Source organism: Stomoxys calcitrans, chromosome 5 (assembly GCF_963082655.1).
Source record: "Stomoxys calcitrans chromosome 5, idStoCalc2.1, whole genome shotgun sequence".
Lineage (NCBI taxonomy): Eukaryota > Metazoa > Arthropoda > Insecta > Diptera > Muscidae > Stomoxys > Stomoxys calcitrans.
In genome coordinates this window covers 33,366,557-33,391,349 of record NC_081556.1, presented here as the reverse complement: position 1 = coordinate 33,391,349, position 24,793 = coordinate 33,366,557, and the positions used below count along the sequence as shown (strand labels likewise).

Genomic DNA, 24,793 nt, shown 5'->3' with positions numbered 1-24,793 from the left:
GTATCTGAGGAGCTTCCTCGAAATCGGTTCAGATTTAGTTATAGCTCTCATATATATGTTCATCCGATTTCCAGGAATATTGCGAAAAAGTGATCATTTGTTATCCGATTCTGTCGAAATTTTGCAGGAAGGGTTTTCCTATGACTCTCAATATTACTGATGAATTTCATAGAAATCGGCCGAGATTTAGATATAGCTGTCGTATATGTATATCGCCCGATTTTCACTTTTAGAGCCACTGCAAGCGCATTTATTGACCAATCTTGCCGAAATTTTGCACAAAGCTTTCCTTGACGATTACCACATTATCTTAGAAGTTTGTCCGGAATCGGTTGAGAATTAGATATAGCTCCCATATATACGTTCGTCAGATTTTGGCTAATTAAATAATGTTGTCATTTGTCAACAGTAGTTTTTACAGTTTGAACATATTTGCTCGCCGAGATTCCATCAAAATTGGTTCAGAAGGTAGGTGTAGGGTATTATACAGTCGGCACCTCCCGATTATTGGCCGTCGTTACTGGTTTTTTTTGTATTTTTTAATTTTTTTTATATTTTTGTTTATTTTTCTATTAAAACACCAATTTTGATTTTGAAAAATAAGTAAGTTTTTGTTGTTAAATTTTATTTGATGTTGTTGTTGTAGTTTTTGTTTTAGCTTAAATTAACGCAATAGTATACAAAGTATGATTTTTTTTTTTATAATTTTGATTTTATGTTATGTAAAGCAATAATACTTTTAAATAAGTACATTTTATTCATAATTTAAATGGACAATGGGGGGCTGTGGCATGATAAGTGAACACTTATGCTCTTTAATAGTAGTACACTCTCGCTCTATCTCTAACTCTCAAACTTTCTCTGTAACTTCATTGAACGATTATAAAAATATAATACTCAGTTATTTAAAAACAATCTTAACATAAATATTTAAGCATTTTAATGCCTAAGAGTTGGAAAACAACTTCTGCATCTGCTTCGTCTCTCCTCAACCTCAACGCAAACCTGCTAAGTAAATAGCAACATCTTTTTTTTTTTCTTTTTTGTATAGTTAAACTATAGAAAAAAAGTTTTACCTTAACTAAAATTCTTGGTTGGAAGTTAATAACTAATATTGGCAATCAAGTGTGTGTGTGTATGTAGGGTGGAATTATTTTTCTTAACTTAGATTTAAGATAAAATTACATATTAACAAAGGGCATTATTACAAAAATAAACATACAAATGAATAGGGCTACAAGCTTAGGGCTATGATTCGGAAGTTTCCATATGCCGGTGTACAGTGACGGGGGCCAAAATGAGATGTGTGGCCCCGGGTACAAGCACATCATCAGCTCCAGTTGTTGCTGTTGCATTGGCCAGAGATGTTTGCAGGGGAATTGTGGTTGCCTCATAAACACCCCTGCTGGGCGAATGATATTTTTTGGGTGATGTTATGTTGTAGCGGGACTCCTTGGTGGGAAATCCATAATGGGATGACTGCTGCTGTTGTTGTTGTTGGCGATTCGTGGGCGATGATATGGATGTTGATATGGACATGGTGTCGGATTTACTGTGACGTTTGTCATTGAGCAATAGGGGTTCGGCCAATGTGAAACATTGGTGATCCGATGAATCCTCATGGGGTGTCATGGTTGAGTAACCATGGTCAGATTCGCCATTAGGCGGACGGCGATAACTGCTGCCCGTACTCATGTGGTAAGGTGAAATGTCGGCAGCATTCATAAGGCTGCGTTGAGCAGCGGCATGATCATAACCTCCACTAGGCCCCCCGCCGGGAGGATCATCATGAGTCTGGCAGTCATCAAAATTAAAGCGTGACAATGGCAGGCCATAGTTTTCTTCTTGCATTGAATCCATGTAGAATTGTTCTTGCGAAGAGCTGTCCACATTGTGGCGATAACAGTAGATGGCAAAGCCTATGACTATGGCCAAGACAATAATAGCCCCTCCCACCGGTCCAAATGCGGAATAGGTGCTGGGTTTAATGGAGGGATTGTAGCCATGAGCCACCAAAAGATCATCATCATAAAGATCACCATAGGGTGAAAGACTGGCAAGAACTCCTATAATAAACAAAAAATATTAAAACACAAGACTTTACTTTTGTTTCACTCTCTCACTCACCATTGTAACATGTGGACTGAACACTACAAAACGCCGCTGCAAATCCATTGCCATCCACATCCTGTTGACACCACTCACAACCCATAACACCCAAACATTCACGTTGTGTACTATAAATATCACAGTTTATATTGACACAAGTTGGCAGTTCCATGCTTTGTTCGTGCGTCAAAAACATCTGTGGCTCCGGTATATACACCTCGTAGGGAGGTTCACAATACGAATATTGTTTGGTTATATTTAAATAGGAAAAATTTGTGGTGCTCTCTTCCTCATCATCGGTCAATGAGGAGACGGTATCGCCCACACTTGTCACTGGCATGGGGCATTCACAAGGACACTCACAATCCGATTGATCCATGCGTTTGCAATTCAAACACTGGCGATCAATGGTGCTGCAGGGACAAAAGGCACCCCCATCACAGGTGGAATTTAGTACCGCAGCAAAAATATTAGAACCTTTGATAAGGGCTATGGCATACTTGGTTCTCTCACCATGGACTACATTTGTCAACATATCGCTGAGGGAGGTATTGAATACATAGTAACGCTGCAAGGTGCGGTTTTGGTAATTCGCGCAGGCCAACTTACGCACCAGAGTCTTGTGATTTAATATGTCATTGGCCAAGTACGACTCTTTGTGGGTTAAATGCTCATGGGGTCTGCGTTGATTGCGTGTTGCCGTCTTGGCCTCCATCATGGAGGGATGGGCCACCAAATAACCCTCATTTTCGAATAGCAAACACTTGATGTTATGCATTTGACACAAGGGGGTGGAGTCCAGTATCATTCTATACAGATACGAATAAGGTACATCCAGGCCCACAATGGCCACCGGTTGATCTCTTTCAATGGAATGTAAAGCATTCGATTTGCCTTCAAATATCGTATGGGCTATAGTTATTATATAGCCCGCTCCGGCAGCATCCAGATATGGCTCGGTGGTAACAATTTTTCCAGGATTTTGTATGGCCTTGCGATACCATGTCCTTTGGGAGGGATCAAAATTATTGTTGAGCAAACAGCCCGGATAGACCTGCAGCACACCATTCACCGAGGCTATGTAACGACGTATTATAAAATTTTTCAATGATCCCCTGGCATCTTGGTGTCGTTTCTTAAGATGCTGCATGGCAGTGTAGAGCGCATTGACTTCGGTGCGTATCTGCGGCCTTAGACCTGGATTGGCCAGAAGCCCAGTGGAGTCCTTTAAGTAGGCTATAATACTTTCTGATATGGTTCTCAGCTGGGTTTGTGACGAGCTCAAACGATTGTTGTGCAGGAATGTAAAAGGAGACTCGAAAGCCAATGAACTCAAAAACAGGGTAGCCGCATCCATGGTGGAAATTTGTCGAAAATAACGACATATATTGCTGGACCCTCTGGATGGCAGCAAATCCAAACGATGATATATCAAATCAATGGTGGTAAAGTATTGCTCATAGTCCTCGGAATGTGTATACATAGGTATATTGTTCTTCGAAGCGAAATGTTTTAAAGTCAAGGGCATTGCGGCTGGTATGGCCAAATTCAGCTTTGTATCACTAGTCTTGGCTCCATTCTCTTCGGCCTTTCTGGTGTTCACCATACACAAGACATAGAAACCCAAAATGTTATGCCACTGATACGTGCGTATGAATTTCTCTTGCCTACGATTCTTGTTTAGGAAAATTGTTGTGGTCTCATTGCCATCTTCTTCGGTCAACATTTTCTGCCGTATATCAGCAAAGTTAGTGGAGTTCTCCAAGTATTGTATGTCAACGGGGAAGGGTGTCTGGTTTAGGGTTATAGGCCTTGGAAAGGCTGGATGTGTCAAAGTATTGCCATTAGTTTCAATCAAAAAGGCATAGGAATTGTCCTGTTTATTGTTAAGGGTAAACTGTTGCTGTTGGTAGTGGTAGCTATTGACATCTTCTATTAGATCGGACAAGTAGAGATTGACTCCCACTACACCAAAGGGTGCAACAGCATGAGTCACGGAGACTATGGTATCTGAAAGATGAAAGTTGATTTGTACATTTTGAACTTTATTGGGTGATTCTATAATAACTACATACCTCTGCTGGTGGCATCCACAATCGGCGGATGAACTTGCCAAGTTTTTATCAGATAAGGATCTTGAAAATCTTTTTGAAATATCGCTGTGGCCGATTGTATAATGCTATCCTGTTGCATTTTGGTTAGAAAGAAAAGCTTTCCCGTCAATTGATAATCGGTTTTGTACCAATCCTTGACGTCTATATCATATTTGGTGTAGTTCTGTGATGTTATATCGGTCAGAAATTGCCTCTCGTACATGATGCGCTTTTCATCTGAAATGGTACAAAAATGTTGAAAAATTAGGCAAAAAAAGGCTTTTAGTGAATTTCCCATTAAGGAGTGCAATCCGATTAAAGTTTAAGCTCAATGGTAAGGGGTCTCCTTTTATGCCGAGTTCGAACGGCGTGCCGCATTGTGACACCACTTGGTAGAGAATGAGGATACCTTACAAATGTAGGGGGAAAGGGAAAACCACCGCCGACAAATGTTCTAATGTTCACGCCGGGATTTAAACCCAGGCGTTCGGCGTCTCAGGTGAATATTCTAAACTCTGCGCGACGGTGGCCTCCAAAAAACCGCGTCATACATTGACTTTACATACTCCAGCTGTCAGGTCTATAAGTCTATATGGTGTTGTGGTATGGTGGACATCATTTGAAATATCCAGCCATTGCTCAATACTCTGGAGGATATTGTGTCTAGGCAAGTTGTTGAGAAGACTGCCTCTGAGTTAAAGTAAGGCAGCTTCCTTTGTGCGGACACTGTTCTATCTGCGTTTCCGTAATGTTTAACCGATAGCATGGTTGCGGAATCGACCGGAGTCGAGTTTTTGAGGCCGGAGACGAAGTCAACCTATTGAGCCGGAGTTTTGGGGTTCGGTTCGGAGTTGAGCACGCTTGCCCCGAACCGCTCTCCGACTCCGGCTTAATACTCCGACCGGGGGTGAGAATCGAGGGTTAGACTCCACAGCCCTGGTCGTGGGTTCGATTCCTACCAGAGGTCTGGTCTGTCGCTACTGTGGTATTACAATGGACTAAAATAGTCTATGTGCAATCTCATGGCAGCCGGTTGTTCGTACCGGATTGGCCCGATGGAGTCTTTCATCGGCAAGGGCTACCGCCTCATTGTACAAGACACTGCTAAAACAACAACAAAATAATCTAAGTGAGGCTGTTTAGAAAAATAGACTGCACTCAAACCTAACCTAATCTAACCGATGCATGGACAGGTTGCATTTTCGAACATAGTCTAGCTTAATCTTGATCAGGGAGTAAAGTCGTACTGACTACAATGTGGGGTGGTGCCAACGATTTTTTTAGATAACGAAGCTAAGTAGCATATCAGTTTGCACTGTTGTCCCGGCTCCAATAGAATCCATCGCCACAAGAATCGCTCAAAAAGTGGAAGTGGGTGATTGGCTTTCGTGATAACGCCAGCGTTTGGGGCTAGCGACACTTTCTTACGTGGAATGTATGGGAGAATCAGTCAAGTATAGAAATGCAGAGATAGAGCTACACAACGTGTAGATACGATCAGTTGGTAGTTAGACCACAGGATAATAATCCTAACATTCGCCGCCTGCTGTCACTGTAGTTGTAGCCACATTTGTATGTGGAGGTGGCTTTCACAGTTGTCACGGATAGAATGTGCCACGTAAGAATCGCTTAAGGAATGGAGGTGGGAGATTGGCTTTCGTGATGCACAATTCCGTGCAGTATAGACCCATCTGGCATGCGCCTGGCGCAGCTTACACCTCATCGGTCGGTGTCGGTGAGGTTTAACCAGTGCATGGAGTTGGTACATTTCCGATCATGCTCTGGCCTTACGTCACCACGGGAGTATAGCCACACTGAATATGTTGCAAGGAGCTGTGCGAACATAGACAGCAGTAGGTCATAAGCGTCGTCGTTGTCGCCTTCTGGGACCACTTCGTCGGACTATGTGACCCCCGACCCCTACCGTGCCCAATATTATCAGGCCCGTGGCGGGAAGTGTATCATTTTTGCAATTGAATTGCAACGGTCTACGAGGCAAGATCCATGAGATAGAGGATTTTTTGAGTTGGAAGAACATATTGGTTGTAGATCCAAAAGACAAAGCTGTCCAACACCTGCAGCTTGCACAATTGTCACGGATACAATGTGCTTCATAAGGATCGCTTAAGGAATGGAAGTGGCGGATTGGCTTTCGTGATTACCAAGTCCATCTGGCCTGCGCCTGCCGCTACATGGACTCCTTGGGGATAGCAGTCAGGTCCGGAGATAGAGCTATACAACGTGTACATACCGCCGTTTGGTAGCTGTGTCCGAATTATTGGCCAAGCTTACAAGCCCGACATATGTGGGCCACTGCCTGGCCATAATCGTCTCGTTCTGTGAGACTTTAAAGAGCATCACATTTCATGGCATTCTCCCTTACATAACGACGAGCGGGGCATAGCTTTGGCAGACAGATTGAAGGCTCCACGTTTTATACGGTGAATGTGGATGCCAACACTAGGGGGGCATCACAAAATTAACCGACCACCCGATTTCATAATCGGAAGCGCCGGAAGTTTATCAATCAGAAGAAGGCCGATTGGGTCGGCTTCAGAGAATACAACAATCGTCGCTTCAGTGAGCTGACATCCTCATCAAATGTGCCCCAAAAGGAAATTTCTAGACATCATTAATGCAGCCGCTCGCTTTATACCAGCCAGTCAAATAACCCAACTGCGGTCCTATTCCCCGATGGGATTCATTGCACGTACCCCTTTAAATCCAGAATCAGCATGCTGAATCTGGAAATATACAGGGTAGTCAACAAACATAGTCGGAATTTGTGGCTGGAACACTTGGAGCAATGTAACTAAGGCACCGGTTTAGGCAAGCTGTTGCCTACTGTTAAGTCTCTCTCGAATCCCGGTAGAAGAGATAACAGGACCTAAGTCACTTTTGGCGATGTAATTACGACTGACCCGAAGAGATAGGTCATGTTGTTCAACCATCCATTTATTGAGCATCCAGAGAGTGAAAATGCTAGGAGGAGACCCATACGTCGTATCCGTGGTCTTCGAGCCGATGAACAGCTATCACAGTTTAACGTGGACGAAGTTACGAACATCATCCCTGGCGCCAAGTCACCCAAGGCGCTGGGCCCCAGCGGAATATCTACACTGATGCTAAAGAATCTGGATCTACCAGGAGTTGAGTACCTTACTACTGTCCTAAACCAGTTTTTGAAGACTTATAGTATCCAATGTCTGGAAGATGGGAAGAGTGATCCTGCTACTGAAGACTGGGAATAACCCGAGTAAGAGGCAGTCGGTTAGAAGAGATCTTCCTTCTCTCACCAGTAGCAAAGACGCTGGAGTTACTACTCCTGCCGAGCGTGGTTGGAGAATTTTCAGTCGCCGAGCATCAGCATGGATTTCGAAGACTTCTTAGCAAAGCAACTGCTTTGCATGCCATCACCGCAAATATTTGCCGTGACTTCAAACAGCCCAGGCCTTATATAGGATGGCCCACGTGGCACTGAACATATTAAAAGTATTCGACACGGTCAGGCATGCCAAACTATTTGAGGACATCGCTAAAACGTCCCTTCGGCCAGGCCTGAACATTGCGTCGTCAATTTTCTGCGTGTCCGCCTGTCATTTGTGGAATTTAGGTATAAGAAGTCTAACCACCGTAGGGTGAGACAGGGAGTTTCTCAAGGCGGGGTGATATCTCAGGCACTGTTTCACCTCTGCTAATGTAAATTTGCCCATGAACATTTAGGAAGGGGGGCAAACTTCTCACACATCAATGAGTGCGGTCTAATTAAATTTTAAGCTCAATGCTAAGGGACCTCCTTTTTATAGTCGAGTCCAAACGGCGTGCCGCTGAGCGACACCTCTTTGGGGAGAAATTTTTACATGACAAAGTACCTCACAAATGTGGCCAGCTTTAGGAGGGGATAACCAGCGCTGAACAATTTTCTGATGTTTAGGATTCGAACCCAGCTATTCAGCGTCTTAGGTCGACGTTCTACACTCTATGCTACGGTGACCTCTACCTACTAAATTACTAAAGTTGAAATTGCTTTCCCTGATATTCATGCATGGGTTTGAACCCAAGCTGCAAGCGTCATGCTTATCTCTCAGCTCAATGGCCTGAATTCTTGTATAAATCTGCCCATTATAATTCCGCTGCTCGGGGTATTTAGTCTCACCAAAATTTGTTTTCGAAAAGAATATTTTTTTTCTATTTAAAATGCAAACACTCACCTAACACCACTCCACATGCATTGATAACAATTGGCTTTTGCAATAACTTCTGTCCCTTGGCCACCACATTCAGGACATGCATGGCATCCGAAAAGTTTGTCAACAAGCCCCTTGTTATGTAAACAAATTCGATTGGCATTTGAGCTCCAATTAAGCTGGCATTTTCTAGTCTGGCAAGCATTTTGAAAGCATACTCAAATGCCAACGAGTGATTGGTAAGGGCTCGACTCAATGTCAAACTGCTGATGTAGTTGATAATTTCCTCCTTACGTTCGCGTGAACTTAAATACAAACCATTGGCTGCATCAATATCGGAAGCATCCAAGAGCAACATATTCTCAACTTCATCCGACACACAAACCAAGGATATCAAGTCATTGGCCGAAAGTAATTGCAAAATATTTGATATGTAAGTTTTGGCCAATTCCAGCAGCTCGCCGCTCATAGCCGAGCCCACATCCAGCAATAGGAAGACATATTTCTTTTGTATGGCTGATGTGAAAAGGTAACGAAAATGGGCATCATGATAGAATTTTGTAAATGCATCACTGGCATCATCGCTGCGTGACAAAAAGTAGATGTGTTTTATGTGATTCCCTATATTGATCTTTTCCATGTTCCAGGGAGTTTTTTCGTTTTTCAACAGCGACATCTTGAGGGATTTTATTTTTTCCTTAATATACGAATTGGCCTCTACGGTCAGTTCATTGTTCTCGTTGAGCAAAGAGGTGTCTATGTAGTTTTTCATTAGGGGAGCATAATCAGTCTTATCATAATTGAGTATTTGTATTTGTTGTTTGTTGTAGTTCTCGGGCATTGCAGTGAAACTGGAGGAGTCCATGTCATAGCAGGATTGTATGAATGTGTTCAGATACAAGGGTTTGACATGTGAGCTTATGGGGCGTTCTATATCATTTGATTCCATGTCGAACTCAGGCTCCACATCGGAATCATCCTCTTCGAGGTCTTCCTCATATTCCGCAGTGAACTGCATTATTTGGGTGATGTTTGTTTGGAAGAACTCTTTCAAGTCTCGCACAATGTGCAAGGCCTTTTCCAACTTTTCGGCTAAACGCTTGCTAAAGTGGTGTAGATCTTGTTGTAGCTTAAAATCTAACAGCGCATAGGGTATGCGATCCCCGTTTATGGAAAGATTTTTATTAAAAGTAAACGATGTTGAGGTGGAAAAATGCATGGAATCGAAAATTTCCTAAAAAAAAAGTAAACGACACAAAATCAATATATGTTGCTTTTGTATTTCTATCTTTGTTTTGGCCACTCACCTGTATTGTGGCCACTCTCATTTCCACATTACGCATATTTTTGAAACGCTCATCCATATTCCTTAATAGTTGCCGTACATTTTGTTGGCTATTGTAGTTCGTAAAGAAGACATTGGCCGGTGTCTGTAGGAATTGCTGTTGCTGTGCTAGTTGTCCCGCATTGTTATTGCTTTGTGATGTTGCCGAGGATGTAGAGGCGGCCGATGCCACAACTCCAGGCCCCGCCTGCGCAACATTATGATTGATTTGTGGGGTCACAACCAATTCTATTGTGGCATTATCATAGTGTAAAGGCACTTTTGTTTGCTTAACAATATTCACCGTTGCCGGTATATTGAGTGCGGCAACTTTTGCCTCTCCTTGTTGTTGTTGTTGCTGTATAGTTGGTGTTAGAGGAACATTTTGTTGTTGTAGTATTGCATTTGAATTGGTGGTTTGATATGTGTAAACCATGTGTGGAATAGTAGTTAATACAGTGATTATCTCTAGAATCACATATAGCCATTGCAGCGTATGTTTGGAAGATGTGGGCATTTTGTTTTAACGTATATTTGCAGCATTTAGGTAAATTTTCTACGTTGGATTCTAAGACAATGATGGGATTCTGCAAAAAAGAATAAACGGGTTTCAACTAAAAATTATATAAAAATTAATTTAAAAAATTTTTTAGGTTAAAGAGTTAATCAAATATTTAAAATCTGTTGTAATATTGGGTTGCCCAAAAAGTAATTGCGGATTTTTCATATAGCGGGCGTTGACAAATTTTTTCACAGCTTGTGACTCTGTAATTGCATTCTTTCTTCTGTCAGTTATCAGCTGTTACTTTTAGGTTTCTTTTAAAAAATCCGCAATTACTTTTTGGGCAACCCAATAGTTATGATGTACTATACGGTTATGATAGGTTTTAAGAAGTTAAAAACGTGCTAACTTCGGCAGGGCAGAATCTTAGGTACCCACCAACATGGATTCTGCCAAAAATTTGCACATACAAACTTAGTATTGTTGTTGTTGTAGCAGTGTGTTATACACTGAGGGGGCAGCCCTTGCCGATAAAGAACTCCATCGGGTCAATCCGGTGCGTACAACCGGCTGCCATGAGATTGGTTGCCTTTGTAGCAGTGTGTTGTGTTTCGTCTGTTTGGTTCTGCTGAATATGCAGATCCAGGAACTCTGCGACTAGGGTGAGGTGCGTCCGGTGGGACTAAGGTCTGAGTCGAGTGGGTCTTGCTGGGCAGTTAAACAGAGGATGTGTGTCGTGTGGCCCCTGGTCACAATCGGGACATGCATCCTGCACATTGGCATGAATTTTAGCTCTGTAGGAGTTTAACCAGCCGCATCTACCGCATCGTTATTGGGCCAGAACTACTCTGGCTTGGCGGGATCGGCCAATCTCTTCAAACTTAGTTGTTGTTGTAGTAGTTTGTTGTGTCCTTTCTTTCGTATGCTTGATTCTGTTGAGTGTCAAGACCCAGGAACTCTACGACTAAGAAGGGGTGTGTCTACAGGGATCTGGGTCTGAGTCTTGATGGGCAGTTAAACAGAGGAAGTGTGTCGTGTGGCCCCTGGTAACAATCGGGACATGCATCCTGCTCATTGGCATGCATTTTAGCTCTGTAGGGGTTGTAGCGGCTGCATCTACCGCATCTTAATTGGGCCAGAACTACTCTGGCTTGGCGGGGTCAACCAATTTCTTCAAACTTAGTTGTTGTTGTTGTATCAGTTTGCTGTGTTCTATCTTTCGTCTGCTTGATTCTGTTGAGTGTTATGGGTGATATATCAGGTTATAAAACGATTTTGTGCCGTATTTGGCTTGGTTGTTGAGAGTTTTAATAAACACTAGGGGCAAAATTTCAGCCAAACTGGGCAACAATTGGAGCTTCCAGCAGCTCAAAGTAATCAAATCGGAGGTCCGTTCATATGGAAACGCTACATCAGGTTATAGACCGATTCAGAGCGTATTTGGCACTGTTGTTGGAAGTCATACCAGAACACAAAGTGCAAAATTTCAGCCAAATTGAACAAATATAGCACCGTTTAGAGGCTCTAAAAGTCAAATCGAGAGTTCGAGAGAGAGAGTTTTCCATATAAACCGTTCGGTTTTCCCATATATCAGGTTATAGAACGATCAGAGCATATTCGGCACGGTAGTTGGAAGTCACAACAAAATATTCTTTGCAAATTTTCATCCAAATTCTATAACAATTGGTGCTTGTAGGGGCTAAAGAATACAAATCTGGGGATAGATTTTTATGGGGGCTATATCCAAATCTGAACTGATATGGCCCATTTATAATCCGTAACGACCTACATCAATAAGAAGTATCTGTACAAAGTTGAAAGCGGATGTCTTTAATCGTTCAACCACTATCATGATTTCGACAGACGGACGGACGGAGATCGAATCAGAATGTTGAGACGATCCAGAATATATATACTTTATGGGGTCGCAGATCAATATTTCGAGGTCTTACAAATGGAATGACTAGATTAGTATACCCCCATCCTATGGTGGTGGATATAAAAAAACCAGGTATTCCCCAAGCTGCTCGGTGACCTTGAATGGCAACCTTAGAGAAATTGTGGATAAGGATTTTGGTCTTCTAATGTAGATGGTCGAAATATGCTATCTGTTGCTGTGATGATCCTTAAGGCTGAGAGGTCTGCCGGGTCATCTACAGCGTCTTACTTGCTCTTGTTATCCGGGATGGCTCATCAAAATTTAATACCTGTTGCCAATCGCCTTATATAATAATTCTTTGTCCATACCCCAAGTCCTGCCAGTAGAAAGTTAAAGATCTAGTTCATGGTTCTTGTTCTAAGGAAGATTGCAGTAATATAGGCAGACGATGGGAAGAGAATGCCCCAGGTAATCCCTAAGATGTTTTGATGGTATATAGCCTGAATTTTTTGTCCATCGACTTCATCGACATATAGCTCCATGTTCGCAATAGGATCGGGAAAATGTACAGGAACGACCTTGCTGTCCAAAAGGAATCTTGCCAAGTACAGCTAATCGTCTAAGTAGTAAACAGTTTGATTGCTCAGGGGAGATTCTAAGGTTACTTGTTCAGAGCAATTGAACCAATTTGTGGTCAATGCGGTCGGTAATTCTATTGACCCTCGCCAAGATTACGCAGTCTTTCCCATACGGTATTACACTAGTAGAGGGGGGAGGGAGTTTGGAGGGAGTCGATGATTAGCTCTATTGGGTCTCGTTTTACCGCTTCTAAACTCCACGTATAGTGTCCACGTGCAACTGTCAGTCCGATCTCCTTCATCTCCCGAGTATCCAAGACGCTTGAGGGACTACTTCTGCCGAGTCTCTCTAGAGAATTTCCACTCGCCGAGCATCAGCATGGATTTCGAAGACAACAACTCCTTTGCATGCCATCACCATCACTCGTCGTGGCTTCAATCAGCCTAGGCCATGTGATAGGGCTAGACCTACCGAAAGCATTTGACAAAATCAAGCCCTGAAACGCTAGGCCACGAATTATGGAATTTAGGGATAAGATGTCGAAACCCCGTAGAGTGAAACAGGAAGTTTCCCAAAGCGGGGTGATATCTCCGGCACTGTTTAATCTCTTCCTATGCTCTATTCCCCTCCACACGTATCATAGTATCATATGCAGACGATTGTACGATCATGGCATCAGATTCAGAGCCTTCAGCGCCGCCTAACTCTTCACGTATATCAACATCGCCTCCAGTGCCTTTATGCCGCGAAGTACGCTGAACCCTTCCATAAGCCTATTAGATTCCCCGATTCCTGGTCCGGTACAGAGGATTCCGGCAGTGGTGGGGTGACCCTAGCCTAGAGATCCCTATTTCGGGAAAGCGACGTTCAACCCGTCAACAGGGAAGGACTCCCCTGTATAAACAGTCGCGCCGCACATGCAGCATGCCGCCACGCAACATTTCCATTTCTCTACAGAATAGATGAATACCAACGTTTGAGGAGTGATATGTATCTGACTCCCTGAGTCTTATGGTGATTTTCGTTGTGTCAAAGACCTAAGAAAGAGGAATGGTATTCAGCGCATTCAGGGCGCTCCTCGAGTTTGGGAGATCAGGCTTGATGACGTCATAGAAAACAGTACATTTGTTGTTGTAGCTACATTTTCATGTGGAGGTGGCGATCTTCGTCAAGCTCCTGTGTGAGAAAGCTCGTTCCAGTACAAAGGACCGATCGCCGCGGGAACAGGGTGGCCATTGGTTATTAAAAGGCGCCAAAAAAACTCGCCTTAACATCTTTGGCACTCAGTATTTGTGCAAGAGCCAGCGCCGGCCGGCCTTTCATTGAGACCCTCCGCTCGATACCGCTAATTGTCCGCGACTGTCGTTGCAGCTACTCCGTATGGAGGATTCCACTATTCGCGCCCGGTAGCTCTCAGCTAAGCTCAATGTTCTAGCCTGTGTGGTACTCACAGCTATCCCAATGCTTTCAAGAGATCAGTTCGTTCACTGACCTTTTCCAGAACATGACTGATATGTGTTTTGATGGTGCAGAGCACTGCAACAGCACTTGTCGTTCCCGCAGCGATTGGTTCTATGGAAACGATCTAACATCAATAAGATAGCTGGCCTAGGATCACAACCCCTACACGCAAATACTATTTTGATTAATCCCCCTACATGTTTGCAGTGCGATGAAAGTGATCAATTATTGCAGTGACCATTCCGTAACCCTCCATTGGGAGATAAAGATCATGTTTCTTTGACCTTTTGTGTTTAAAGATTACAGAGGCCACTGTGATCCCTAAATCTTCAATTTCTTTCGCTGCAAGTATGATACAGGTTACATTTTTTCCATTTTCTCGACAGTATTGGCTGGACAGTTTAACCGGTATCGTTTGGTGCAAGGTTACAATTGGGACAAACATCCCACAGCTCTGTAGGAATGAAAGCGGCAGCATATGCCAAAACATAATTGAACCAGAATTCTTCTGGTGGTTTGCTGGGGGAAACTAACTTCTACAGGTGCAATTGGAGACGTACGAACTGCAAGAACGACGTTAACTTGGTAGCTGTTCACTGCTTGCGCTTCCGTGTCTGCATGAAAGCTATCTGGTCTCGCCTGAAAAACTGCCTGATCCATAGGGTTTCGCTTGTAGCGCTGAAACTCTTGCTCTAACTCGTAGATCTAACCTGAAATATCTGGGCGGTAGATGCCTATACATAGAATGGAGATTAACATGGTTTCTGCGATAACAGCAGCAGATTCTGGTTAGACAATATGTAGTGGTGCTTCCGTACGAGTAGGATTTTTGCCTCCAAATGGGGGGAGGTCACATGAAAAATGAGGACACAGCCCGTCGCAGTTGGCATCGTTATGCCAATTCTGAATGTTATTCCACTGTGTATAGATCAGCTGGCGAATTCACACTGGAGCTGCAAGGTTTTTCATTAACCGACCAATTGCTTTGTATGTGGTCGATAAGTTTTTTTTGTCAGCAAAGCCAAGTGCTGGCAGCAAGCGACATGAGGACCTTGTTTCTACTTCTGATCTTGTCACAGATTGCAGTGGCATGTACGGAAGAACTATGAAGACTGTCAAATAGCGAAGTATTTTCATACCCAACTGCCGATCCATTTCCGCTGACCATGGAGTGAACTGTATGGTGGATTTGGATTTGGTAGCGGATATCTTCACATTCCTTGCAGAGAAATAAGCTTCGAGATCGGTTAGGTAGGCGTTCAACCTCTAAACTTTGAAGTCGATCATTGGCAGCCGAGTCAAATAGTCCCAATTGTTGTTGTTTTTGTTGTTGTAGCAGTGTATTGTACACTGAGGCGGCGGCCCTTGCCGATGAAGGAATCCATCGAGTTAATCCGGTACCTACAACCGGCTGTCATGGGATTGAGTCCCAATTGTCATTGTAGTAGATTCCAAAGTATTGATTCCATAATAATGATGCACTGAGGCTTGTAGATATTGTGGCAGATGACAGATTAGTATTCCTAAAGTAGCCCTGATTGTCAATACACTCGCCATAAGCATTTTTATATTGTCAATTTCCATTCAAGAACAAAACATTTAATATTCACTTATGCGCCAAGCATATGCGTACTGGCCCCTCCTTATCGCAAATCATTTGCAGTGTCAATGGATCCATATTTTTATCTGCTGATTTGTAGGTTTTTTAAATTCGTACAAATTTATCCTTTCCGTTTGATGATGCGAATTCTTTGATCTATACCAACTAAAGCAGCCAAACAAGTTTCAAAACCCTTTTCCCCTTTAGGTTTTGCTCAGTATATGACCAACAAAAAATTTTGCTCCCCTCCTCCGCAGGGCAATAAAAAAAAGGAATAACATTCCGTGGTGCGTTGGTTGGTAGTTGCTTTTTGTGAATGGCAAAATGTACATCAAAGCAAGATATCACGTTGTTTTAACAATTTTATTGTTGTTGTTTTTGCCCACAAAATTCCATTTTAAGACCCACAGTGTATTTTTTTTTGTTTATTTACAATCGCCTTTGCTTGATTTAGTTTTTTTTTGTACTACGACGGCGGCAAACAACAAAGGCTGCCACAGATACTCATATTTAGATACATGCCATCACACATATGTACACACAAACACACACTTAAACTTCTGAGCGAGAAAAAAAACAGCAATCCACATTTTAATTTAATGATTTTCTTTACTTTTCACTTATAAATCCGTAGAATTTCTATATACCTCAATCGATTAGGATATAAATAACATTTCTATGTTATTTTTCTTAGATTATTCACACAATTTATTATAAATTTTATTAATTTTTTGAGTAGAAAAATAAAGATACATATGAACAGAATAACAACAACGATGGCATAGACGATTAAATAAATGTATAGACGTCGTAAGGCTTATTTATGACAGTTGGCGTGGTTTTCTTGCACACCTGCAGATGTCGCTTTGATAGCGTAACGGCTGTTTAGTTAGTCAAACGTGTAACTTAGGCGTTGCCAGCATTAAAAATCGCCGTCATTCGCACAGTTTGAATTGTGAAATTGAAATTAGATGAACGTATTAAAAAAATTAAACTTACAGCCTAGTGCTGACTTCGACTTATAGTTGTTGTTGCCAAAATATACCCAAGTTTAACATCACAACTATTTAAATCTATCTTTATTTTATATTATTTAATATAAAAATGTGCCACAATTAATTCGATTAACTTTAACGAAAGTCCACATCTGAAGGCTGAACAACTCAAGAGCAACTAGAGTAATTGCTTTCGTCTTCGTCTGGCAGCTGAAGGGTTGCCATCTCGTTTACCCTCAGAAGTCTGCAAGTTCAGGGTTGCCACAGACTTTTTACCCGAACAACTAAATGCCAATAAGATGAAGCTAAAGTCGGTCGCCGCCGACTATGTAATACTCTACACCATCGAGTCTATCCTTAAAAAGTAGAACTTATGTCTAAATCTTGTTGGACTTCAATTTTGTATACTTGCTGAAATATAGAGAACAGCAACATGTTTTTAGAATAGGGCCCAAATTCTGCCTACCGCAGCTTTAAAGGCGAATATCGGTTAAAATATATATAAACGGGAGCTTCATATAAATCTGGGCTAATTTTGCTGAAATTTTGTATACAAATTGGGACGTCAAATAGAAAACTTTATGGAAAATTTTGTAAAGAGTGTACCGAAATGGTGGCTTCTACAGTGTTAATAAGCCATATCGGATTAAAAATATATATAGGAGCTATACTAAATCTGATCCGATTTAAATGAAATTTTGCACACAGCTCTTCCAAAACTTTTTAAAGATCGGACCAAAAGCATGGATACTAAAGACTTAGAAGGCCACATCGGATGAAAGATACATATGGGAGCTATATCAAAATCTGAACGCATGGGTAGGGTACTAAAACTACGCTTCCCCAACGAAAAGAGTATCAAATTAAAACTGAACTTTGCCAAGGGTATGGGTTCAAACAATTCCCTTCTTAAAGGAAAGGGTGTAAAAAATACCCTTCTCAAAGGGAAGAATTATCCTTTTTGTACCCAAGTCGAACCGTGTGCTGCAGTGCGACCCCTTGTTGGGGAGAAGTTTTTACATGGCATAGTACCTCATGGCAAAGTGCCTCACAAATGATGCCGGAATTAGAAGGGGATAATACCGCTGAACATTTTTCAGTTGTTTTCGCCAGGATACGAACCCAGACGTTCTGCATGATGGCCTCCAAAGCTCAAGGGACCAAAATTGTGCTCCGCCAAGGAAAGGTAGTAAAAAAATCCTTCCCTAAGACACTTTCCTTCTCAAAGGCGTACCAAAACTACCCTTCCCCAAAAGGGTATCATAACTACCCTTCCCCGAAAGGGTATCAAAGAAAAGGCTACAAAACTATCGTTTCCGCAAGGAAAGGGTATTACAACAATCCTTCTCCAGAGAATTGGTTTCAAAACTACCCTTCCCCATGGGAAACGGTGTCAAAACTACACTTCCCCAAAGGCAAGGGTTTCAAAACTACTCTTCCCCAAAGGAAAAGGTATCATAACTACCCTTCCATGAAGGAAAGAGTATCAAAACTACCCTTCCATGAAGGAAAGAGTATCAAAACTACTCTTCTCAAAAGGAAAGGGTGCAAAACTAGCCTTCCATGAAGGAAAGGGTATCAAAACAAACCTTTCATTAAGGAAAGGGTGTAAAACTACCCTTCCATGAAGGAAAGAGTATCAAAATAACCCTTTCATGAAGGAAAGGGTATCAACACTACTCTTCCTTGATGGAAATTGTATCAAACTACCCTTCCACAAAGGAAAGGTTACAAAAACTTCCAATCCCCAAAGAAAGGGGTATCAAAATTACCCTTCCCCAAAGGAAAGGGTATCAAAACTACCCTTCCATGACATGAAGAAAAAGGCATCAAAACTACCCTTCCATGAAGGAAACGGTATTAAAACTATCCTCGCATGAAGGAAAGGGTATTAAAATTACCTTTCCCCAAGGGAATTTCCGCAAGGGAAAGCGTATCAAAACTATCCTTCCATTAAGGAAAGGATTTCAAGACTACTTACCGATAGGAAAGGGTATCAAAACTACCCTTCCCGAAGGAAATACTATCAAAACTACCTTCCCCAAAGGAAAGGGTATCAAAACTAACCTTCCTCACACGAAAGGGTATCAAAACTAACCTTTCCCAAAGGAAAGGGTACCAACACTACCCTCCATAAAGGGAAGGGTATCAAACTACCCTTCCCCAAGGGAAATCGTATCAAAACTATCCTTCCATGAAAGAAAGGGTATCAAAACTGCTGTGCCCCAAAGGAAAGGGTATCAAAACTACTTTGTCCTAAAAAAAGGGTATTAAAACTACCCTTCCCCAAACGAAAGGGTATCAAAACTACCCTTCCCAAAAGGAAAGGATATCAAAACTACCCTTCCGCAAAGGAAAGAGTATCAAAACTAAGCTTCCTCAAAGGAAATTGTACCTCCCCAAAGGAAAGGGTATCAAACTACCCCTCCCCAAGAGAAATCGTGTCAAAACTATCCTTTCATGAAGGAAAGGGTATCAAAACTGTTTTGCCCCAAAGGAAAAGGTATCAAAACTACTGTGCCCCAAAGGAAAGGGTATCAAAACTTCCCTTTGCAAAAGGAAATGGTACCAAAACTACCATTACCCATAGGAAAGAGTATCAAAACTTCCATTCACCAAAAGATAGGGTATCAAAAATTCCCTTCCCCAAAGGAACGAGTATCAAAACTACCCCTCGCGAAAGGAAATGGTGTCAAAACTACCCTTCCCAAAGTAATGGGTATCAAAACTAACCTTACCCAAAGGAAAGGGTATCAAAACTTGTGTTTCCCAAAGGAAAGGGTATCAAAACTACAACCCTCGCGAAAGGAAAGGTTACCAAAACCTTACCCCAAAGAAACTGGTATCAAAACTACCCTTTCTAAAAGGAAAGGGTATAAAATCTTCTGTTCCCCAAAGGAAGAGGAATCAAAACTACTCTTTTCCAAGGGATATGGCAACAAAACTTCTCCATCCTCAGGGAAAGAGTGCCAAAAATACTCTTCCTCAAAAAAATGCAAACAACAAACCCATTGCTCTTGACAGTTAAATGTGCTGAAAAAGAATTGCGTTAAGACTGAGTAAGTTAGTAATCTGGCTTTCCTAGGAGCTTAGACGCTCATCGACGCTGCAATTTTACGAAAGGCATATAATTTATAAGTCGATGTCGTTTGGTATCGCAATTTTTATTAGAAAAATTAAATTAAAAAGAGTTAAATAAAAAAACATATGTCGAATTTAATTTAGGTGATTTTGAAAGAGGACTTTTAAACTTTTGAGAGATTATCCTTTTCTTTTTTAAATATCTGCTAAGATGATGGATTTATTTTTTAACTATACGTACTAGCTGGCCCTCGGCATTGTATTTGTAAAGGGGATCTTTTAGCTCTCCCACTTTTGTATATTTCAATTCAGCAGTGAAATCATTGGTTTCGGCTTCCTGGTCGCTTTGTTTGGTGGTAAATTGCACCTTTTGTATGGTCTGATCGGGATTTACAACAAAATATTGTCCCTGGGTAATTCTGTCAGAGGTATTTTCCTGTAGACGATTATAATTGTCCACAGCCGCTTTTAGAGCATCCAAGGCATATTGTTTTTGTAATTCATCAATATTGTCCTGTTGTTGCTCCTGAGGAGCTGCATAGCGAGGATCTACATTAATGGGGGCTCCATATTGAGCAGCAGGTTGCTGTTGGGCTGCGGGCAGATTTTGTTGAGGTTCGAAACGTTCATCTGTAGTGGGATTGGGTAAACGTTGGGTGGGGAAAATTCCCTGTTGAGGATAGCTGGGTTGAGGTCCTTGTTGAGGTGGAAAACGGGTGGGAGGTCTGCCTTGGGAGGGTTTTTGACCGCCAGCTGCTGGTCTTCTAGGTGGTTGGTCAAAAAATGGCCGACCGCTATTGTGGTGGGGTAAATCTTGGCCGGGCTGTTGATCAGTGCCACTTGTAGGTGGAGGGCCATATGCCCTGTGAGGTTGGCTTATGGGAAACGATTGAACCTCTTGACCTGCAAAATCCACTTGTTGCCGGGTAATTTCATAGGAAAATCCTTGATTTGGATCGAATTCTTGCTGGCCACTTAGAGCGGACTCATCAACTGTGGGAGGTAGATATTCTCCAGGTAAATGAAAAGGTTTTTGCGGCCGAAAACCAGCTGGGGCATAAGGCGCAGAACGTTGGCGACTCAAAGGAGCTTCGGCTAGAACAGAAGCTAAAGAGGATATGAAAAGTAACTAAAAAAGAAAAAATGGGTTAATAAACTTTAAACAATTTCCTTTTGCTATCTATGCCTACTTTTACAAGCATTTTGAGTATCCTCTGAATATCTGCCTTTATTGAACAAAATAAGCGACTGTTATCAGTTTAGAATATTTAAGGCGTTTTTATAGGCAAAACTATTTACAAAACTCATTACTAGACTGCAATTGCATTTTGTATGCTAAACACGCCGAAATGCATCAAGTCGCATTTTTTTTTTGTGAGGAATGATTCAATTAAAAGGAGGTGTCTGCCAAAAAATTCGAAAATTTTGATGATTTTTTTCCAACTTAAACTTTCTGGTCACGTCTTAATATGTTTATTGAACTGTAGTTGTTTTCTGCATCATTCTTATTTAATCACCAAAACATTGAAATCGTGAAATCTGTAAAAATTAAATTATATTAAATTAAGTAGGCTTTTTTGTTTCACTAGAAAATTTTCTTTTCGCATATGTGCTTCTAATTAGCAGCCTACCAAAATGAAGTCTTGATTTCAGTTTTCAAGTTCAATGTTGTTACAACAATTATTTACCACCTCTTGAGTTGGTTTTTTGTTTAAGCTTGATTTTATTTCAATTTTATGCTTCACAATGAGGCTAAAATATGTGTGAGCTCAAGCAGTATTGTCTTTTGGTTGACAAATTAACAAAGAAGTCATTAGTGGCATTTCCATTTTGGTGCATAATGTGCCCTAGAAACTGAAACGCAGCTATTAACACTTCATTTGGCAGCTAATCATGTTTAATTAATAACAAAAATTATTAAAATTTATTATAGGGAATAAAATTAATAACCCAATGATGAAACGATGTGCTACAGGGAAAGAACAAAAGACTTAAGACACAAACCTAAAATTTTGGGATAAAGAAAGGAGGTGGTTTTTGTTTGTGTTATCAATTACCCAAAAGATGAGTGGCATAGAGATGGCATTATTCTCTTTCTCTTTTAGGTGCAAACTGCACATTTGCCCATGAATAAAGATGGGCGATGTACCCGGCTATTTACCCATATATACCCCAATGCTGGGTATTTATAATTTTGCACATATCTTGGGTATAAAAACATTTTTCAAACAATTTTTGATTATTTCATATTCTTTGCATATAAAACTGACCTTCTGATCCCATTAAATCGGAATTTTGTTATATATAGCCGCTATACAGACCGATCTCCAGATTAAAAGTCTGGTAAATTGGTAATTTTTCGTTCGATTTCTATAAAATTTGGCACAGTGAGTTCTGATAGACCCCTTCCCATTTCTGTGATGTTAGGTCTAGATCGGGCCATATATGGATATAGCTGCCCTATAGACCGGCCGCCCGACTTGCCGATATAGGGTATTAAGGCCGTAAAAGATCCATTTATTGGGTTGCCCATAAAGTAATTGCGGATTTTTCATATAGTCGGCGTTGACAAATTTTTTCACAGCTTGTGACTCTGTAATTGCATTCTTTCTTCTGTCAGTTATCAGGTGTTACTTTTAGCTTGCTTTAGAAAAAAAGTGTAAAAAAAGTATATTTGATTAAAGTTCATTCTAAGTTTTATTAAAAATGCATTTACTTTCTTTTAAAAAATCCGCAATTACTTTTTGGGCAACCGATTTCGATGAAAATTGGCATAGTGAGTTCTGGTAGACCTCTGCCCTGTTCTGTTGAATATCGTCCAGATCCGACTATATTTGGATATAGCTGCCATACAGCCCCACCTATGGTACATACAGCCCCACCTATGATATGGAGTATTGACACCACAAAAGGAGCATTTTTCATCCGATTTTTATGAAATTTGAATCAGTGAGTTTTGGAAGACCCCTCCTCCCATTCTTGTTAAATATGGTCCAGATCGGATCACATTTTCTACACGGTAAAAACCCATCTCTACCAATGAACATTCCATTAGGGAACAGAGGCAAACTTCTTACATACCAATGAGTGCTATCCGATTCAAGTTTAAGCTCAATGATAAGGGACCTCCTTTTTATGGCCGAGTCCGAACGGCGTGCCGTCGGGCGACACCTCTTGGTGGAGAAGTTTTTCAAGTCTTCCAAATGGTATAGTAGCTCACAAATGTCGACAGCATTAGGAGGGGATAACCACCGGTGAACATTTTTATACCCATCACCATAGGATGGGGGTATACTAATCTAGTCATTCCGTTTGTAACACCTCGAAATATTCGTCTAAAACTCCATAAAGAAAATCTCGAGTCGGTCTAACCATGTCCGTCCGTCCGCGTAACGCTAGCCGCTTGAAATTTTGCACAGATACTTAATATCGATGTAGGTCGTTGGGGATTGCCAACGGACCATGTCGGTTCAGATTTAGATATAGCTGTCATATAAACCGATCTCCCGATTTGACTTCTTGAGCCCCTGGAAGCCGTAATTTTTGTCCGATTTGGCTGAAATTTATCATGTAGTGTTCTGTTATGACTTTCAATAACTCTGCATAGTACGATGCAAATCGGTCAATAACCTGAGATAGCCCCCCTATATAAACCGATCTCTAGATTTGACTTCTTGAGCCCTTATAGGCTCCAATTTTTGTCCGATTTGGCTGAAATTTTGCATGCAGTGTTCTGTTTCAATACCTGTGCAGGATACGGTCCACATCGGTCTATAACCTGATATAGCTCCCATATAAACCGATTTCCAGGTTTGATTTCTTGAGCCCTTACAAGCCGAAATTTATGTCCGATTTGGCTGGAATTTAGCATGTAGTGTTCTGTTATGACTTTCAATAACTCTGCCTAGTACGATGCAAATCGGTCAAAAACCTGATATAGCCCCCATATAAACCGATCTCCAGATTTGACTTCTTCAGCCCTTACAAGTCGCAATGTTTGTACGATTTGGCTGAAATTTAGCATGTAGTGTTCTGTTAAGACTTTCAATAACTGCGCCAAGTACGGTCCATATCGGTCTATAACCTGATAGCTCCCATATAAACCGATTTCGAAATTTATGTCCGATTTGGCTGAAATTTAGCATGTAGTGTTCTGTAATGACTTTCAACAACTCTGCCTAGTACGATGCAAATCGGTCAATTAACTGATATAGCTCCCTTATAAACCGATCACGAGATTTGACTTCTTGAGTCCTTACAAGCCGCAATTTTTGTCCTATTTGGCTGAAATTGAGCATGTAGTGTTTTGTTATGACTTCCAACAACTCTGCCAAATGCGGTTCAAATCAGTCTATAATCTGATATAGCTCCCATGTAAAGTGGACTCCCGATCATCCTTGTTCGGTTTCTAGAAACTTTAATTTTTGTTGGTTTGATTGAAGTTTGATATGTAAAATAAAATTATGCCTTTAAACTAAATTTATTTGGTATAAATTTTTTGGAGAATCCATAGTGGTTGGGTTCCCAAGATTCGGCCCTGCCGAACTTAGCACGCATTTACATGTTTCTGTTGTTTCGCCACGATTCGAACCCAGGCTTTAAGCGTCATAGGTGTACATGCTAACCTCTTCGCTACGGTGGCCTCCATCTCTCTCTCCCTTTTAGGTTAGGTTAGTTTTAAGTGGCAGTCTGCCATCAGACACACTTGACATTTTCGTCAATCGTGATACCACAGGGCTTCTAGTTTCTAGCGTCAAGCCATCCAGATCGCTTTTAAAAGCCCAATGTTCACATCCGCTAAATCAGACAAGTACTCAAAGAAATGAGAACCTAAAGTGGAAATACTTTTGACTGCCAGTGTGGGACACACACACAGCAGATATTCGGTAATATCTTCTTCCTCGACGTAATTACAGCTTCTGATAAAGTCGTTACTTGCAACCTGTCAACATGTAGTGCCATCAAACAGTGACCTGTCATGAC

The 24,793-nt window shown here is 41.4% G+C and overlaps 2 protein-coding genes across 3 annotated transcripts; both read right to left on the bottom strand.

Moving 5' to 3' along the window:
- Positions 1-604: 604 nt before the first annotated feature.
- On the bottom strand, positions 605-16,497 carry LOC106096371 (VWFA and cache domain-containing protein CG16868). 2 transcript variants are annotated; one of them, XM_013264082.2, is made up of 6 exons: positions 16,382-16,497; positions 9,697-10,300; positions 8,414-9,623; positions 4,185-4,439; positions 2,128-4,119; positions 605-2,066 (listed from the first exon to the last, which is right to left on the bottom strand). In XM_013264082.2, the coding sequence occupies exons 2-6, from the start codon at positions 10,228-10,230 to the stop codon at positions 1,249-1,251; spliced, it is 4,809 nt and encodes a 1,602-aa protein (XP_013119536.2). In that variant the 5' UTR covers positions 10,231-10,300; positions 16,382-16,497; the 3' UTR covers positions 605-1,248. The 2 variants fall into 2 exon arrangements, with proteins under 2 accessions (XP_013119536.2, XP_013119537.2); XM_013264083.2 differs by lacking the exon at positions 16,382-16,497 and adding an exon at positions 15,852-15,991.
- A 3,533-nt stretch (positions 16,498-20,030) lies between these two features.
- On the bottom strand, positions 20,031-21,057 carry LOC106096376 (calcium-binding protein P). The gene is made up of 2 exons (XM_013264087.2): positions 21,001-21,057; positions 20,031-20,939 (listed from the first exon to the last, which is right to left on the bottom strand). The coding sequence occupies exons 1-2, from the start codon at positions 21,010-21,012 to the stop codon at positions 20,031-20,033; spliced, it is 921 nt and encodes a 306-aa protein (XP_013119541.2). The 5' UTR covers positions 21,013-21,057.
- Between the last annotated feature and the right edge of the window lie 3,736 nt (positions 21,058-24,793).